Below are 20,278 nucleotides of genomic sequence, written 5' to 3' on the forward strand. Positions count from 1 at the left end.
TGTGGTCTGGCTTCTGGTCCTTGTTCATGCTTCCTGATCAGTGTGGGTTTGGGTCTGCTTTCTGGGTGGATGTGTGGTGGTGACATCCTGTGTGGACCTCGTGAGTGTGGGTCTGGTGTCATTCCTCGTGTTAAGGACTCGTTTGTCAATAAGGGCGGGTTTCCAAATGGCTGGTAGGCGGGAGGTATCATCTCGTTTGTTCATGCTGTGTGGGCGTTTTTCTATCTCGATGGCTTCTCTGATTATTCTGTTGTTAAAGTGTTCAGTTTTGGCGATAGTTCTGGTCTTTTTAAAGTCAATATCGTGTCCTGTGGCTTTAAGGTGTTGGGCCAGGGAAGAAGTTGGTTCCTCTTTTTTGACTGAGTTCTTGTGTTCTTCAATGCGTGCACTTATTCTTCTGTTGGTTTGTCCAATGTATGTGGTGGGGCAGGCGGTGCATGGGATTTCATATACTCCTTGATTTTCTAACTCAATTTTGTCTTTGGGGTTTCTTAGGATGGTGGATATTTTTTGGTTTGTGCAGAATGCTGTCTTGATGTTATGTTTGTGGAGGATCTTGCTGATTCTGTCTGTGGTGCCTTTTATATATGGGAGGAGGGCTGTGCCGTTTTCTTGTTCTCTGTCTTGGATTTTAGTGGGGGTTCTTTTTGGATTAGTTTGGTAATCTTATTTCTCTGGAATCCATTGGATGTTAGTACGTTTGTGAGAGTGTGTAGTTCGGTTTTTAGGTGTTGTTCATCAGCTAAGCGTTTTGTTCTAGAGATGAGTGTCTTGGCTACGGAGTTGATCTGTGCTGGGTGGTGGTGTGAGAGTGCGTGCAGATAGCGGTTTGTGTGTGTTTTCTTCTGGTAGATGGTGTGTCCTAGGGAGCCATTGGGTTTCTTGTAGACTAAGACATCTAGGAAGGGAAGTTGGTTGTTAACTTCTGTTTCCATGGTGAACTGTATTTTGGGGTGTAGGCTATTGAGGTGTGTGAGGAAGTTGTTAAGTTTTTCTTTCCCGTGTGGCCAGATTATGAAGGTGTCGTCTACGTATCTGAGCCAAAGTTTGGGTTTGTGATCAGATTTTTCTAGTGCTTGGGTTTCAAAGTGTTCCATGTAGAGGTTGGCAATGACAGGTGAGAGGGATGATCCCATGGGTGCGCCTTCTATTTGTTTGTATTTTTGTCCATTATAGATGAAGTATGTGTTGGATAGGCAGTGGTTGGTCAGATCTAGGATGTGCTTGAGGGGGTTATATTTGTTTTGGATAGCTGTCAAGGCTTCTTTGATTGGCACTTGGGTGAAGAGGGAAGCCAGACCACCGCTGCAACAATAGCCATTTCAAACCCCTCCAATCCATACATGCAGCAGACTGACACCCACTATGAAGATGTAGCACGAACACGAAGCCAAACAGCAGCAGTGCAGCTCACCAGCTCAAATCCCCCTGCAACTCAGACTAATCTGAGCACAACCAAGCCCCCACCCAAACAGGACACACCCCCATCCAATCAGAGCACACACAAAAAACCCCATCCAATCAGAGCACAGCCAAGCTCCCACCCAATCAGTTCAAACCCCCACTAGAAGTTAAAAAGGAAGAAACAGCTGCAATCACACATTGCTCCCAGAAGCACGAAGCTGAAGCCTGAAGATGACGAATGAGACTTCGTCGAAACGTCGCCAAGACACTTCCAATTTTACGCGGGAGAAACCCGAATAACCAAAGACCTACATACAAACACCCGCGAAAACCTCAGAAAACATATATATATATATATATATATATATATATATATTTATATTTTATATTTTATATTTTATATTTATATTTATATTTATATATTCTCTGGTCTGTGAGCTGAGTTCAGATTTATTTGTGATTCCTGCTTTTCAGATGTGTTTTTAAGTTCTTGCTGTTGTAGTTTCATACTGCATTTATTTATTTGACTTCTGAAATGAAGTGGTAAACAATAGCATAATTGTATACATAGACATTATGTATCCGTTGTGTAATAGCAAATGTAGTACAAAAATTTAAACCAGCAAACTAATTGGAGCAATATAATTATTGGCATGTTCTCTTCTCATTACTGTAAAATAAATCAGTGTTAATCTCATGTCTAGGGAAGTTTGTTCCATATGGGAGGCATTATAGAGATGCACCTCTTCCTGGCTTTCCCCCAAAATGTCAGGCAGATTGGTTTTAGTTTAAGGAGATGGTCATGAATATATCTCAGTGCCAAGCCATGCAAATAGGATTGTAAAGCTACTTACGATTCTCTTTCCATGACTCTGTAGGTTTGTGGCAGGATCCCTTTCTTTGGTGAGAAGGGATCTATGAAGGGAGTAACCTAGTAGTTGAAAGTAAAAGCCAGAACTGCATTCATAAGTACTTCCTTATCACCTTTGTTTGGCTCATTTACATTTAGGTAATTTTTTTGTTTTGTTTACATTTATATCCCGCCCTTCTCCGAAGACTCAGGGCGGCTTACAGTGTATAAGGCAATTTGCTTCCCTACCTACCTGCCATTCCATCTTTTTTTCAATAACGGCTTGGTTCACTTAAAACTAATGCATTTCTTGAGATACAATATAAGGTAAAAGTAAAAGTTCCCCTTCCACATATGTGCTAGTCGTTCCCGACTTTAGGGGGAGGTGCTCATCTCCATTTCAAAGCTGAAGAGCCAGCACTGTCCGAAGATGTCTGAGTTCTGGGCAGTTTCTTTTCTCAAACACTATAACACTTTCATAGATGCCGATCTCTAAATGACCAATTAAGTATATTGAAGTTTCCAGTGCAGAATTTAAAAATGGGATGGTTCTACACTGCAGCAGTACAAGAGAGTAGTGAGGTGAGCTTAATTATACTGGCAGTAACTGAGCATGAGATCGAAAGAATGTCTGGTCCTTCTTCAGTCTGTATAATCGTAATTGTGCGTCACTTTTATATTTATCAGTTCTTTCAGATTGGAATCTGACCATAGTATTTCTGTTGGGGAGATTAAAAAACAATAATAGGCATTTGTTGTTAATGGCTTATCAGCTGATATGAACACAATTGATTTTTTCTTTCAATTTGCTATAGCGGTTTAAGGATAGCGGTTTGTAGTGTTTTTTGCAGAAAATGTTCATGGTAGTTAGCTGCAGTAAACAGGACTGTAGAACAAAGCCTGCAGTGTTTGTTTTCTCCTGTCTATTCCGTCTGGCCACCATAGCACTTTTGAATGCATTTTTTTCCCCAACTGCTTTTTATAGTTATTGCTCCAGATTGGAATGACTTTTTGGAGACAATGAGTTGACAAGAGGGAAATGGTTGCTAAATATAACTGTTAATAGTGAAATCACAAGCTGGCTAGGGAATCTATTTATTAGATCTTATGATTCATTTGATTTGAGATAAATATTTGCAGCTATTTAAAGCAGTCTGAGCAGAAAACGTACAAAGCATGACAGCCTACATTTCTAAATTAGATTGTTAATTTTCCCTTTTCTCTCTTAATTTTTCTACCATTTTGTGTTTCTTTTATACATTCTGCATTCTTTTGTAATAAACCACAGATCTGCCCACCCAGGGTCCACAAGATACCATTAAACCAGTCTTTTCAACCAGGCAGCCAAACAGCTGTACTCTTGGAAATTCTGGTTCACCTGATCTCCAACTTCTCCTAAAGCACAAGTGTCAAATTTGGTCGTGTCACGTGATGTATCGTGACATATCATGACATTTTTGCCTTTGCGGAGCTGGGGTGGGTGTGGCCTGCATATGACGCATCTGGCCTGTATGCCACCAGTTTTTCAGGCCTGACCTAAAGCAGCATTAGTGGTTTTCTGAGGGAAAGGAATCCTGATATGGCTTCAAACCAGTGTCCTCTTCTAGTTCTTTCTCCATTTGCTACTGAAGGTGCTGTTTCTAGTGAATAGCTTCAGGGCCTAAGTTTAAGTAGGAAATTTATTCCCAATTTAGAACAGGGACTTTTACATTGTATTAAGGATCCATACTGCTCTTTATAGAGGCCAATTTAAAGGACAGAGAAGAAAGTTGAGATTGAACAAAGATTATACATGAACACCCTATGTAGCACTGGGTCTCAGGTTGTGCACTCCTCTTGTACCACTGAAATGGAATCAGTGATAACTTGGAGATTAACCATCAAGATGTTAGGTACCGTCCTGTGACAGAAGCCCTATCATCTTGGTTTGCTACATCCCCTGCCCTCTAGTGAATAGTCATTGATGTAAGTAGGTGCTCTCCAGACAGAATGACCTCAGGAAGCACTGCTAAATCTGATTGACTCATCAATAATTTTTTGCTTCTTCTGTGGCAGTGCAGGCTCTGAGGAGTGCATTGCTCAGACTTTCCTAATCCAGTTAAAACTGCTCATTGCAATTCCTCTTTGACCTTTTGCCCATTATTTTCAGTAATAAGTTAGGGCTGAAAGACCATGATAGTTTCAGTGAAAGAATATAAAAATGTAGCATTACCGATGCAATGATTCTTAGCCTAACCGTATAGATAGCATGGATTTTCAGCTGAAATCTCTGGAAGAAGAATGATGCGTATGACAGTGGCAATTATAAGAAAAAATCTCTCTCTCTCTCTCTCTCTCCCCCCCATCTCTCTCTCTCTCTCTCTCACACACACACATGGAGGGAGGGAGGGAGTGGGGGAGGGAGGGAAAGCCAGCGAGCACCATATCCTCTGGCAGGAAAGTAATCTATCAGCCTCATTGGAGGCAGCCTTTAAAATATCCCAAGGAGATGGATGGTGCTTGTTACAACTGTTTTGTATTAAGACACAATAGAGACACTTTAGGATTTGTTTACAGCTTTGAAAATAAGTTTTACTTACGAGTTTCACTTCACAATTTAGACTGGAATCCTCAGTTATAAAAAGAAGCACAGAAAAGTATTATTTCCTCCAAACATTATAACAACTAGTCAATCATAGGCCAAGAGGTCTCAGGTCCTCTTATTCTTAGCTATCTGCCTCTGGTCTATAAAGAGAAGGTTCCCTCTCACCTTGGCTATTTTTCTTTTAAGAGAAAGTTTTAACTAGTATATCTAGTTTTAACTGGGATATCTGCCACTGTTCAGAGACCTATGACACTAGTTAAAGGGAAAAAGAGACCTCTCCTTGGCCCTGTGTTACTGAAGAAATAAATAACTATAAATGTTTCCCAAGCAGAAATTCATTGGCCTATTAAAGACTTAAAAGAACTTGCTGTGGGACGACTCCTATCATTTAAGATAGGTGTTCTCTCTGTGTTGATCCTTGCAGATTGAAACAAAAAATGTACAGGGTTGAGTTTCCAGCACAAATGAAAGTACACATGGAATTTACAAAGTACTGCTTCACAGCAGCCTCTGATTTGGAGCCAAATTGGAATGGACTTTCTGACTAATATAATTCTTGGTTGTCAGATAAAGGGTGGCTACACCTCAGCACAGTGGTTCCCAACCAGTGTGCCGCGGCACTAAGGGGTGCCGTGAGATCTTTTGAGGGTGCCGGGAACTTTTGAGCTACGGAGATTTTAAATATCTATTTCCTTATAAGGGTGCCGGGAACTTTTGAAAGGCTTTCCAAGGGTGCCTCAAACAAGAAAAGGTTGTGCCTCAAACAAGAAAAGGTTGGGAACCACTGCCTCAGCATCTATATTTTCTCTTTAAGGGACTTGTTTCAGTGTTTCATTCCTGACTTGTATTATGAGTTGGAATAAAAAAAGAAGAGTGCTTTAAACAGTGAAAGTTTAACTGCTAATATTTGTTTGCAGTTATAGGTTTGAATAATATTGAGACAAAATAGGTTAATTCAGTGTTCTTTAATAACCATTACCAATGGAAGAATAAGCTATTAGCTTAAGCTGAGTTCAGTTCAGATAGGAATTGGTTGAAAGTAAATCCATTACAACTTACATCTATGAAAACTAAGGAAAAACTATTTAGATAGATTAGATTTTTTAAAATTATTTTTTTATAAATAACTCAAGGCAGCAAACATACCAAATATTCCTTCCTCTTCCTATATTTCTCACAACTGTTCTGACCTAAGCTCCCTTAACAAGCAATAGGCAGGAATTACTGGGAAAACCTCTTTTATTTACACAATTGTGAATTACGTTCATTCACAGTCAGCAAGGTTTGTCCAAACAGTTTTTCAAAGGAATATTTCTCAACACACCTTATCTCGTTTGGCAAGCTGCCATGTGAATTGTTTCCAACCACAGTATAAGGCAAAACTTGGAACAGAGTCTCTCAGAGTCACGGAATGAACAAATTGTTTCCTGCAAAAGCCTACTCCCTGTTTACTCCTCTTATTTCCTATGCGAGGGGCCAATTATGTCCAAGGTGTGGCCTTACTCCTGAGTTGACCCTGCTTTCTTAATTGTACTTGTCTTCTGGCAGCTCTGCGCATGTGCACACTGGGAATGGGCTCCAGCTGTTCCTCTGCCTCACTGCTGTCTATTTTTCTCTCTGCCTCTGATGCAGACCTCTCATCCAAGCTTTCCCCAGCCCCCAGGACTGACCCAAGTTCCTCCCCAACCTCCTCATTGTCTGACTCTGCTGCCAGTTCCACTGGCCACCAGCGAGCCACAACAACAACACTAATCCTGTAAGGTGAATTGGGCTAAGAGAGACTGACTGGCCCAAAGCCATCCAGCTGCCTTTCTTGCCTAAGGTAGGACTAGAATTCATGGTGTTAGCATGGTGCATTAACCAATAGCTAACTAACTCAATAGAAGCTTTAAAATGAAATATCACTCTATCTCTGAAATTTGGGGTGTTATGCTTATTTAGTACCTCTGTCTTGGCTATGATTTCTTTCCCCATAGATGATTTTTTAATGCTTAGTCTTGCGAAAGTGTACTGTGCTGTAAAATGTGGCGAGCCATTTCTGAAATCTTTCCGTGCTGCAAGAATAAATGTTGCAGCAGCCATTTTGGATGAAGTGTTTCTGTTGAGCAGAGTTATCAGGGGAGATGTCTGCTGGAGAAAAAAAAAAGCAAGTTGCGTTTTATTGATGTCATACTTTTCTCCGTGGTGTATAAGTGTATTGGAAATGTTTTCAGAATAGTATGAAGTAGTGTGAGGATACCAGCATACATAGCATCACTCTATTCTTATTTTCTCTACAACCCTGTGAGGCAGTTTAGGTGGATAGTGAGTGGCTGATCCAAATTCATCTAGTGGAATTCAAATGTTGAGTGTGGACTGGAAGTTGAATCTCCCGAATGCCAGTCCAGCACCTTCACCTCTATAGGTACTCTTTGACTTAACAACTATAATTGAGCCAAAAATTTATATTGCTAAGTGAGACAGTTGTTACGAGAGTTTTGCTCCATTTTACAATCTTTTTTGCCACAGTTGTTAAAACTTGAATCACTGCAGTTGTTAAGTGTTGAGTAACATGATTGTAAAGTGAATCTGGCTTCCCCATTGACTTGATAGAAGTTCACCAATGATCAGATGATCCTAGGATACAACCATCATAAATGTGAACCAGTTTCTTTGCATCTGAATTTTGTCACACACCCACAGGACAGTTGTAATGGGCATGTGAAAAATGGTTATGAGTCACTTTTTTTCGTGCCGTTGTAACTTTCAGCGGTCACTAAAAGAACTGTTGTAAGTCGAGGACTACCTGTACAGTGTCTCTATGAACTTAGAAGAGGTGCTTTAGTACATGTGGGACCATGAATGTAGTTCATAAGTCCATGACTTATTAAAGCAGCTGTATTTTAGGAAGATTCCCGTTTCTTTTTTTAATATAACTTTTATTAAGAATTTTAAATACAATAATAAAAACTAATGTAAACTTAGAGAAAGAGAATGGAAATAATAAAACATGCAAAAAGAAAGGAAATGACTTCCAAACTTCATTATAATATAAACACATTTAATAACTCTTCCGCTCCTGTCATCTTTTCACCCCTTATCCCATCCTCATCTATAAATAAATCCATAAAACATAAACCTTTCAATCCTGGTGTCAGCAAAAAGTAAATAGTTTGCTGGAACATTGCAAACCAACAATAAAAAAGCTTACTTTAACCTTGATCAAATAAACCAACTTTCTTTATTTTCTTTCTAACGATCTTAATCTTTAATTCAATCAAATATAGTCTTAGGATTTAATTTTTCTTCAATTCTTCTTTATCCTATTATACATGTTTATTCAAGGCTTTATAAAGCAAGCCTCTTTTGTAAATCCAATAAGAAAACATTTTCCAGGTCATTCTCTTCGTTTATCATTTGTCTTTTTAATTTTTAAAGCTCCCGCCAGTCTTCCCCTTTGCTCCTGTCCCCTCTCAATCTCTCCTCCCCATCAAATTTCACAAAATCTTATCAAAAGCAACTCTGGACAGCACCCAATAATCAAGGATTTTTAATACCAGGACGTGTTCTTTTCCAAATCATTCTGTTGATCTGTTATTTGTAGTTCCACTTTTGTCTTGTCAGATAAAATTTGTTCCATACAGTATCTATCATAACTTCATTAATATCTTTTGGACCCTAATATCCATTCTTCAAATAACTCATTTAATATTTCCAATGTTATAACATCTGATTGTTTTGGAAGTCCAAGTATTAATTGTCATCAAAAACAAATTTGTTCTTTTTTTCTTCTGCTTAGAATCTTTAGTCCCTTCCGCTGTCCAGTTTCTAATCTTTTAGAATCTTCTAATCTTTTATCTTTGTTCTGACTGGCTATCTGACCAGGATAGCCAAAACAAGAAACTGTTTATTTAAAAAAAAATCAAAATCTTATAGTGAAAATCAATCTTCCAAATTCATTTGAACCTTTCATCCATTTATAACCTTCTTAGGTCAAAAATTTATTTAGCATTTTGCTATTTATTTCAAGTTCTTAAGCCTGTTGATTTTTCTTTTGTTCAGAGTTGAAGATAAACTCACCTGATGAAAACTTTGAAAGCTTGTCTTGAAGGTCTCTAATGATTTGCGATAGTTTGGCAATTTCCAAAAAAATATTAGATTATGATTAGAAAGTAGGGTTTGCAAACTTAGTGTCCTTTAAAGAGCTTCACTTGTGAGCAAGATGGCTGATCTCTGTTTCCCAGCACTCAAACCTGATGCAAACTGTTGTCCTGTTGTCCTGGTTTAGTGACCAGTTCTTTGGTGTCTGCTAAGTTATCAGCTGCACTTTGCATAATTGTCTTAAGTATGCCATACCTTCCCCAGAAGCAGAATTCCTGTTTCTAATGCAGCATACTGTTTGATATAAGGAAGTGGAAGAAAAAGAAAGTGGTATAGCTTCGTAGTTCAGGAGCAGATAGAAATTAGAGGAGAAACTATCAGTAGAGTTCTGAATGATAATACAAGGATTTTCATTTCCCAATAATAACAATAACTATAAAACGACTCCTTATTTAAAAGTATAACTTGCTGTAAATGAAAAAAAAGCTTGAGGCGAGCAGACATGGAAAAATGCATGTTCAGGGATTCAAACAAATTCCTGAGTTCATAATTCTTTAAGAGTTTGGAATGTGCACATGTTTTTCCTTGGGGCACTTAGGGTTTGAGAGCTCCCTCCCCTAAAATAAAATTGAGTCTGTCTGTGCTTGTACTGCAACTTTAGAATATGTGACCTGTAATTCCATCCACATCATTCTTATAATTGAATGTACTAAAAATTGCTAGTTAGATCCATGTGAATTCCTCCCATGTAGGGAATACTGTTGGCCAATGGAACTGCAAGAAAGCAGTATCTACTATTTTCATCCATGATTTCCATAACCCTAGATCTGGAAGAAAGTATCTGTTCTTGTCTAGCTGTAGTTGAATTAAAGTTACTACTATCACTTAGCACTGCATGTGCTAGCTGGAGATGCTGGGAATTGGAATTCAGCCATATCTAAAATGTTTCTGGTTTTCTCCACCTACCTTGTAACAATCCTTTTGTTAGAAATGGCAATGAATTCAAACTGGGAAGCTAACTAGATCAATGATTACGAAAGCTTTCTCTAAAGTAGCATCCACCAGAAGCATAGGACAGCAGTGGATGCTGTAGTTGAAAAAAAATATTGGGTTCATAGTGAGATATGCAAAATGATAGCCTGGAGAAAAGTTATGTGCATTCAGGGTTTTGAGAATAAGAATTTTAAATGTTCTGGTATAGAAGAAAACCTTAAAATAGACTGTTCTTGTATCAAAACGATCCATTCTAGGGTGCTAGGAACTTGGAAATGAAGATATGTATAACACTTGTATTTTGTTCTGATACACATTATTGTTTTAATAAAATGTTTCAAGTGGAGTTGTTTTGTTAGGTCTGCATATAGAATAGGCAGTAAATTTCTCAAAGATAAGTTTGTTTTGCTTTGCCACCAATTGTTATGCTGTTAACTTTGCCCATAATACAATCATTCTGAACTGTATATGGTGAAAAGTTACATCAGGGAAGAAAAAGATACTTCTGTGTCAGATTCTGGTCAATTATCCAGAAGAATAATTAGTCACACACAATGCATGTACAGCATAGGTTATAAACATATACAGTATTTGTTAGACACCTCTTCTAAATACAGTGGACTTAGGGGTGAAAATTTAGCTTACTACTACACACTTAAGTGTAAGACAACTTAAACATAGTTACAATGCCAAAGTTCTCCAGTGTCATAAATTCCTCTCTTGTCATAACATGGACTTCTAACATAGGATCAAACTGGTGCAGGAGATTAAAGTATAATCAATTGTATAACTTGTATTTTATTTATTCCCAAATATCCTTATTATCCACATGTTGCAACTTGTTGGCAAAACTAAAGATGAAGAAATATTTAACGTGCCTTTCACAGAACCAAAATCTGGAGAAACCAATTCTTGCAGTGGTAAACAATTAACAAAAATGTCTCTTTCCCCTTGTTTTCCAGAGAGACGGTATTACAGATCTCGTTACAAACCCAACGGGCTAAGCATCTCTTCTCATACAGTGGCAACCCGACAGGTCAGCGAGACCGCCTTGACACCACTGACTGAACAGGAAGGCGAGGCTTACCTTGAGAAGTGTGGGAGCATCCGCCGGCATACTGTCGCCAATGCTCATTCTGATATACAGCTGTTGGCCATGGCTTCCATTATGCACTCAGGCATGCTAGCAGAAGAACCAGACAATGGCGACCAATGTCTCCTCTTGCAACCCAGTTTGAACCACAGACAGTTTTCTAGTGAGCCCAGCATAGCGGATGGACCAGAAGAACTGGCCACCCCAGACATGGAGGAGCCTGCAGAACTGAATTGCACATCTGTCTGTTGAAACAAAGGAACAGAACACTCCTGCACAGCAGAGGAAGCCGATGTTACTTTTCATGCTGCTTAGATCAAGAATTAGATCTACAGGGCACATCCTGAAGCTGATTGTGTTCTTAGGCTCTAATATTATGAGGGTCCTTTCTGTGGACTACAAAGGTACAAAGTTGTTTCAGCTGAAACATTCCACTGTTGTCTCATAGCAATGGTTTCTCAGAGTTTGTTTTTCCAGCTAGGTTTTCGTGCCCTCAGCTGCATTCAGTTTTTGTCTTATCTGGAGGGTGTACACTGTAATCCTAGTTTTATTCTGCCTTGCAGATTGGGAAGATGAACTCCAGTGTAAGGGACAGGCAGTTATTTCTTCTCAGTTGCGATGTCTTGTGAAAAATACAAGGAAGCCAGTTATAAAATCTTCAAGGTTTTTGCAGTGGTACAGCCCTTTGTAGGACATTGAACCATTTTCATTATAATATGGTGTACACATAAACTATAAAAATAGGAGCAGTAAAACTTCTTCCACTCTCTATCATCAGAGCTGGTCAAGGTAACAAATTCTATTCTGGCTGAATAAAGTAAAACGAAAGCAGTAGCCTAAAACAAAACTACTGTGGCTAGCATATTGTTTTGATGTTTTGATTGCAGTACATCTCAGGAATTACTCAAATTATCTTCAGAAAACTACTAAAAGCAGGCCGTTAGGGATGGTATCTGACTGCTTGCCAAAAACATAACACCAGTGCTGAGCTGGTAAGCATGCAATAATGATTTTGAGCTACTAGCTTCTATAAATTAGGGGTTGCTGGGTTTAAGACTGAATATTCTGGAAATAGCTTTTATTGATAACAATGAGAGAAAGGTTGCATTTGCATTAGTGCGGTAATAGCAGACAACCCTTTTGGCTGGTGGGAATAGCCTTTATTGTAGGAAACCCTTCTGTGCAAAAATTCCATACGGAGCAGGGAATATCCACAACTGCTGTAATGACGGACTGCTGCAAGTATCAGGATTGGGTTAGATGAGATTTTTGGAACTGGTATAGTGATTTCTGGAAATACTTCCATACATCTTTGGTAGCCAACCCATTCTTTAACAAACAGAATAAAAAAATAATGTTTTAAGTTTTGTAGCTAGTTGCCCTCATGCTGCAGGTTTTTTGATATTGATGGGGCAATGGCCGTTAGTATCTAGAATTGATAGGGTTTCTTTGTTTTGTTTTAAATCCAGTTTCCTAATATAATTTTCATATGTATAATGCTTATTTGGCAGTGGTTCCCTTTTGATGGAAGTCATACATAATCCAAGGAGAAGACAAATTTCTTCATAGAGCTGCAGATAAAGAAGTACTACAAAGGGAGTCTTAGCACAATCCAACCATAACTTATTTAGCTGTTTAAATGGTAAAAATAATTGAATTATGCAAAAAACCCAAACAGTAAAATAAAATCTGTGTGGAGAATGTGGGATGTGTGCTTTTCCTGCCAGTTCAAAATAAACATTTTAACAAATACTATCCAGGTTCTATCCTGTATGCAACTTTCTTATCACAAAAAATACAGTTAATTAGGAAAACTAGAACATTTTTTTAATGTACACTGACCTGGAGTTCAACATATTTGGAAGATACAATGTTAGGAAAAACTCTTCTGCTTGAAAACAATGATTAGTTATTCTAAATATCTAAACCAAGCATCACACATTTTTTGGAAATGTTGGAAAAAACCAACAACCCTGAATTTTGAGACAGCATCACAATCAAACTCAAAACAAGGTTGCCATAGGAGAATGGTTTGTCACAAAAACTCATTTTTAAGAAAATAAAACACTAGGAAGGAACATTCAACAATTGCAATTCAGTGCAGAACTAGACCCGAGTTCAAAAACAGTTTTCAACCCCCTGTTTTGATTCAACATCCAAATTATAGCTAGTTTGGCTGAAAAACTGAATGCAAGGGAGATGCACGGGCAGAGCCCTAATGTGAAATCATTTATTTGCCAAAAACATAACAGAATTTAAACTTTACAGATGATCAAAGAATATAGACATCATGGCAAAGTATTCTCTTTCATGAAATAAACCGCAGGCAAGACATACATTTTTAAAAAATCATAAAAATCACCTCCTTAATTTAAAAAAAAAGAAAAAGCAAGCAAAAGAGATACAGAAAGTTCTTTCAGACATATTGACTGTTAAGAAACAAAGCTTTGTTATCTTTATTTGACATTTTCATGTGAAACAGCTTTGAGGCTTATTCACATATTTTCTCTTTTTTTGCATATAACCAAGATGGAAATGTAACCCTGACAAGCAGTTCTCACTTTCTCAGCCTTTATTGCCTTAATTGTCTTTAAAATCTGTCTTGTGGTTCCTTTGTGCTATAGCCTCAAACCCAAACAGGCAACTACCATATCCACCGCTAAAGCTGCATGCTTAAAGACCTTGGCTCCCTTCTGGGAAATGGTGATATAGAAAAAAAAATCAACAGTGGTGGGCAAGTAAGATAGCAAGGGAGCAGGGTCCACCAGTAAAATAGCTGTTCAGCATGCAGTATGTTCCCCAGTTTGCACCATCCTCAGTTAAAAATTTAGTAGTGAAGTTAATCACTACAAAGGATTGTAAAATAGAGGTAGGGACTTGAGACCAGGGTGGCTAGGAACTGCAGTCTGGCATTTTCTCCATGATAGCAACTTTCCCATCTGATTCCAGATAGGTGCTGACTGGCAAAAATTGGCGATTCCAAGCCACATGGCCAAACACAATACTACTTTATACCAGATACACAAAAAGACCAATAGATTTGAACTAGTATGCAACATAGATGTCGTGTCCCACTCCTCCTCTGACGGCCGGGTCTGGGAAGTCTGTATCCAGCGTGGCCACGAAGCCTCTGCAGCTTTGCCAAATTCCTGCCAGAGTTCTCAGGGCAGGCAGGAATCCAAGGTGTGACTTCAGCAATCAGATGAGACTTTGCCTGACTCAAGGAATGCCAAAAAGCAGATCCTTTATATAGGCCATGGGGTGTAGCTCCATGACTCAGCACTTATCCAGGCCTGCCCCTCCCTTCCTTTTGCTGACGTCGCCTCTCCATTCTCCGGAAGCGGGAATCTGTCCACGTTTTGTCAGCTGCCGGCAATTCTAGCTCGTGGCTGGCTTCTTGCTCACACGCTGTGGGAGGGAGGTTTATTTGCTCAGTCTGTCCAGGCATGGTGCCAGGGCTGGGGGTTGGAGGCATGCCAAGCCATTCTTCTTCACTATCACTCTCTGGCTCAGATAACAGGAGATGGGAGGGGCCCGGCTGCTGAGAGGGGGGCGGGCGAGGCACAACAATAGATTTTCGTATCTATGGCAGGGGTGTCAAACTGCATTTCTTCGAGGGCCGGATCAGCATTGTAGTTCTCCTGTGTGGGCTGGGGTGGGTGGGTGGATGCCTCCTAGAGCACCATGCCGGCCAAAACAGGGCATGGGGGATCCACGAATGGCCCCCCCTGTGCCTTGTTTTCACTCTCCATGGCCTCCTGCAGCACTGCTGGCCATTTTTGGCCCCGTTTTTGACCTCATTTTCATCCAGTTTTCGTCCGGCAGAGTGCTGCAGGTGGCCATGGAAGGTGAAAATGAGGCACTGGGGGGGAGGGGCCACAAAGCCCATTTTAACCACCAGAGGCACTGCAGGCCATTCCTTTGATATTTCCAGGCTGGCCCAGTGGACCGGATTTAAGCACCCTGCAGGCCAGATCCTGACACCCCTGGTTTATGGAGATTCATAGACATGGCTTTTACCTTTACCAAAAGTAGAAGAGGAGGAAGAAATATGGAAAAAAAATAGTTGTATCCGAAGATGTAACTTTGAGGGTAAGTATAGCATTCAGCATTTAGAAAGGTTGAGATCACTTTCCCCTCTTCCAGAGACTCTTCAATCACACACTCCATCATTGCTGAAAGTCTGCCGCCATTTTTGATTTAGCCTAATCCCCAGTTAAGATTTCTTTAGTAATATAATTTTATTAAACTTTATAAAATATTAATGAAAATAAAATTTGTGGAGAAAGGGTTGAAAAGTGTAGGATAAAAAGGGGAAAAAAAAACCCCAAATAATTAACTTCTGTTTTTTCAGTGCAGTAGAATGAATGAACATCATGTTACAGTGTCAACTTTTTACTTTGCATACTTCATTTATACTAGCATTTCTATAGCAAAAAAACCCTTGTCCAATCAATAAATTCCAGAGTCAAAGTTTCACTTTTTTTCTATCTCAAGCACAAAATCCAGAAGTGGTTTCCAGACACAAAGTTAGATGTATTTTTCCCTTTGATTAATGCAGTTAATTTGGCTATCTCCACTAGTTCCATCACCTCCAACCATTCTTCCGTTGTGTGAATTAATACAGCTTTCCATTTTTGTGCATAACGAATTCTCGCTGCTGTCAATACCACAAAATTCCCATTTTTAAAAAGTCTTTTGACAAAAACCGCATGCATGACATATAATGCAGCTTTGCCTGCTTTCAGTGAAACTGTTTCTGCTTCGGCTTTCTAAATGAAGTGCTGTGGCTTTTTAAAATGCAGCCATTTTCTAAGAAGAAGCTGTTGGCTCTATTGATAGGTGGGGTTTTTTATGTATGTGTCTTTGAGTCAGACTTGGCTCCTGGAAACTCCAGGAAGAAGTCCCTGCAGTTTTCTTGGTAAGATTTTAGAAGGGGTTGTTTTTGTGTCCTTCCTAGAAATGAGAAAAAATCACTAGCTCAAGGTCACCACCTGGTTGAAGGCAGGATTAGAACTCAGCCTTCAGCCAAAGGAGCCAAGGGTCTCTTGCTTTCTAGCCCGGTGCTAGAAATATTGCAATATTGTTAATTGCCAATTCATTTTAGCAATTAAGATTGAAATAAATTGAACCTGCATTGGCAGAAGGGCTCATCGTAGGCATTTGAGTTCTACACTGGCAGAATGGTTAATAGTGAGGAAGACATGTATTTTTAGCTAGAAAACAGACTAGGGACATTTAACAGGCATATTTGGAGATTTTTCCTTCTTTTTAAATTGTGTTGGGCACTGTCACTGATCAAAGTGCCCCACACACGAACATTGCAGGAGTTCACAGTGCACAAGGATCACGGGCACTCGGGCCCCACTTGTGTGAATATCATGGTCCCTTGGGGCCCCACTCATGCAAATGTTGCGGGTGTGCGGGGCCTCACTTGTGCAAGCGTTGCAGGTGCTCATAGCCCCACTTGCGCAAATGATGGGTGCTTGTGCACGCGCCTCTCCCTCCCACAAAACCATCTCCTCTTCCCCCTCTCTCCAGGCCACCAACCCACAGATTGGGGAACTCTGACCTATACATTAGCTAAATCAAAAACCTATTTTGTATTTTGTATGTTTTTTTAAAAAAAAGTCTAACTGGATGGCAGTACCTGGGTAACTTTGATGAATCTCAGCAAAATGAGCAGGATCAGACATGATTATTACTTGGATGGGAGACTGCCAGAAAACCACAGTGCTGTGGGCCAGCTTAGGAAGCTGGAAAATCCCTTCAGAATGAACATTCTTTCAAATAATTCTAATTTAGGTAGCTGAAATGTTCATGGGCTTGCTCAGACTTGGAAATAGAAACAGATGAGTTTGGAATCAGAGGAAGATGCTTCTTCCTAGGGTTTCGTTCAAAGATATTAGAAATAGAATCTAACCTGGCAACATCTGCATTCTTTATCCTGTTGAATATACTTATAGTGACTTTTTCTTTAAAATACCATCTGCCCTACATTTAAGTCTCTCTTAACAAGGTGATGAGGAGTTGCTACTGACGGTTCCCCTGAAGCGCTCACAATTTATTTAAGAGATTGTTTCCTTGTGGCTGTGATGTTTATTTATCACCTCAATAGCTGGATTTCCATTTAGTATTTATCATTCGTTTAGATTGTGCAAACTCAATGTAAAAAGAAGGCACTAAAATCTAACTACTTGGTAAGTGCTGCAAGGGAAAATTTAATGGTATAGAGCGTGTGTTTAGTTAAACTGGTCTGCAGTTGGGCCAGTGAGCAGAATTTTAAAATCCTCGTCTTACCAATGATTAAAAGCATCTTTCAAAGTTTTATTTTGAAACAACAGCGTTGAACTCAATGCAGTAGAGTAATACTGCCCCTTTGTGGCCACTTTAATCAAAGACATGCACATGAAAAAAGGTTGGCTCAGCTCTTAGAATTTAGAACAACTCATTTACTGTATATTCAGAAGCATAAGTTAAATGGGGCACTAGCAATAACTTACTATATGAAATTAGTTAATTACACTTAAGCACATCAACAAAGCCAATGTGAAAAATGCTCATAGCAGAAATATCTGGAATGTATGGCATTAATGTGCTACGCTTAACATAGACATATGTAAGCCATGAAGTCATGCTCTGATTTGTTGAATGCGATTTTATTTTATGTCTTGAAATAAGGAGGACTTTTCATGATAATTTTTATTTTGAAAAACCCAACATTTTTAGCAGTTACAAATTGTTCATTTTCTCAAACGGGGATACTAACGTGCAAGGCAAGCAACGTTTTCAGCAGCCACTAGGCCTTGAAAAAGATTTGTAACCATACAAGTTACAGTTAAGCATTTAAAAACACTACAGCAGATGGTTCTCCTGTTAAACTACTGCTGAATTCACAATTCCCATTAATGGTAGCCATTATGGACTACAATTGGGGAAGGAGTTGCAATCCACATCATTGAAAATTTATGCTCATCCCTATAATTCAGCACCAAAACACTCTGCATTTCCACTCACCAGCATAAAACAGTTTTTGCTATTTTGTTTTTATTCAAAATAGACTCAAATGTACTTTATCATAAGCAAGCCAGAAATGCCCCAGTTTCTCCAGGACTTCCTCTTGTGTTCAAAACAGGAAGAGGAAAATCATGAACACATATGCGTTAAAGAAATCAAGTTGAGCAGCTATGCAACTGAGAAACTAATTGCTAAAGTTAATGTCTTTTACCGATTCAACCACATTTTTGAAAACTTCGTTTCATCTGTTATTGACAGCTAAACCATAAGAAACACATTGACAATTCTTGCATATATAACTCACTGATTGATGAAACATTTATGGAAAAGTTGTATGAAAAATAAAGCAAAACATTATACATTTTTAAAAACAGCTTGCTGACTGGGGACATTACCTAAAACTATGATTCAGAAGACTTCTAGTCTAGATTTGTCCATGTTTTGTTACTTCTGAGGTCTTTGCCCATGAATGTTACAAAACCAGTTTTCGATGATTTGTATTTGGGTCTTACATTAGTGCATTTATTAAACATTGTTCAGAGGCATTAGCAACATTGACCATTTGTAATATTTTAGTGGTGTTGTTACTAGCACTTTTAATTTACTGGATTATGTCACAGCATTAGTTCATTTAAAGACCTGCATTTTAATTTAAGTGCTACTTTTCCATTGTAGTTCACTTGTATGTTTGTATTGGTTCAACATATATCACAATAATTTGACATTTCAATGAAACAAAAAACTGGCTTGCAATACCTTATTTAAAATATATAGGAGGCCATATACCATATCTTGATGTGGTATCCCAACAATACTTAGCCTATTTTGCCAGCCTCATTTATGTTATTCTCAGAGTTTCATCTTTATGTTTAATAGCAAAAGCACTTAGACTTATATACCCTTACAGTAGTTTACAGCCCTCTCTAAGCAGTTTACAGACTCAGCAAATTGTCCCCAACAATCTGGGTCCTCATTTTACCAACCTCAGGAGGAAGGAAGGCTGAGTGTCAACCTTGAGCTGGTCAGACTTGAACTGCTGGACTGCTGAAAGCCAGCAGTCAGCAGTAGTAGTCTGCAGTATTAGATAAAAAAGCTTTGTGGTAAAAAGGCACTTAAAAAACAACAACTTAGAATAGATCTGCTTAGCCACCCAGGATGAAAATATCCCCATGCTCTCCCAAAGCATATAAGAGACAGAAGTAATATATCTAGCTTTTTGGATACATTGGTGCACTACCTATACAGTTCTCCAAGCTGCTCCACTAAAAAGAATAAAGAAAAAAACATGGTCACCAAACAGAAAAAAAATAATCCACTTCATCCTATATTGCAAGGTAGTTAAGTATCCAATTTCAAAACAACTGTGGTACAGCACATGATCCTGAAAGAAAATATACACAGAAAATTTTGACCTCTATACAGCAAGCAGCAAAAACAGGTCTTCGTATGCTATTCTTTTAATAAACTTTATCTGATCTAAAGAAAGGATATTATTCAGTTTCTATGTACTCCAAGGCAGGGGTCTCCAACCTTGACAACTATAAGCCTGGAGGACTTCAACTCCCAGAATTCCGGGAGTTGAAGTCCTCCAGGCTTAAAGTTGCCAAGGTTGGAGACCCTTGTTCCAAGGAAACAGAAGGTTTTTGCGTACACATACATAAATATAAACACACAGAATGATCAACTTCAACTGCACAATTCTTCAAAGTACTGGCTTTTTACATGTTAAGAATAAAAAAATAATAACTTAAAATACTCAAGAGAATGCAGAGAGATAACTTGGGACTTTTCAAACCTTGGTGTGGGTTATAGTTCTGAACATACCTGATTGCTAATGTTATTGACCAAATCTGTTGGGAACTGGAATTTAAGACAGGTAGAAATCTATGAGTTACGTCTCCTCCATGCCATGCATATGAACTAGTGACCTATAGTTTATGAAAACTTACGCCTTTTAATGAAATTTGTTATATAAAAAAAATGCACCCAATTAATCTTTCCTCCTATCCTATTCCCACTATATGGCAGAATATAAACCACTAAATAAAAACAGTAGCATACTACACAGATAAGCACAATGTATACAATGAAAAAGGATGGGTAGCTGGTAGTAAAAAAGCTAAAAACCAGGTAATTAAAAATAAATTCTAAGATACGGATTAGATCTTATTGATGTCCATCTGCAATTAATTCCAAAATTAGGACTCAAAGGTTTTGAATTAAAAACAAGATAAAACAGTAGCTAAAATATTGCAAG

General features: G+C 38.7%; 1 protein-coding gene across 10 annotated transcripts in view; it reads left to right on the forward strand.

Moving 5' to 3' along the window:
• Positions 1-12,759, forward strand: part of PRR5L (proline rich 5 like) — a 79,356-nt gene extending 66,597 nt beyond the window's left edge. For all 10 annotated transcript variants that reach the window (XM_058161681.1, XM_058161686.1, XM_058161687.1 and 7 more), the window contains one exon: positions 10,874-12,759. In XM_058161681.1, the coding sequence (XP_058017664.1) occupies positions 10,874-11,256 (383 nt within the window). In that variant the 3' untranslated portion in view covers positions 11,257-12,759. The remainder of the gene's footprint in view (positions 1-10,873) is intronic.
• The last annotated feature ends 7,519 nt before the right edge of the window (positions 12,760-20,278 follow it).

This window comes from Ahaetulla prasina, chromosome 1 (genome assembly GCF_028640845.1).
Source record: "Ahaetulla prasina isolate Xishuangbanna chromosome 1, ASM2864084v1, whole genome shotgun sequence".
NCBI classification, from domain to species: domain Eukaryota; kingdom Metazoa; phylum Chordata; class Lepidosauria; order Squamata; family Colubridae; genus Ahaetulla; species Ahaetulla prasina.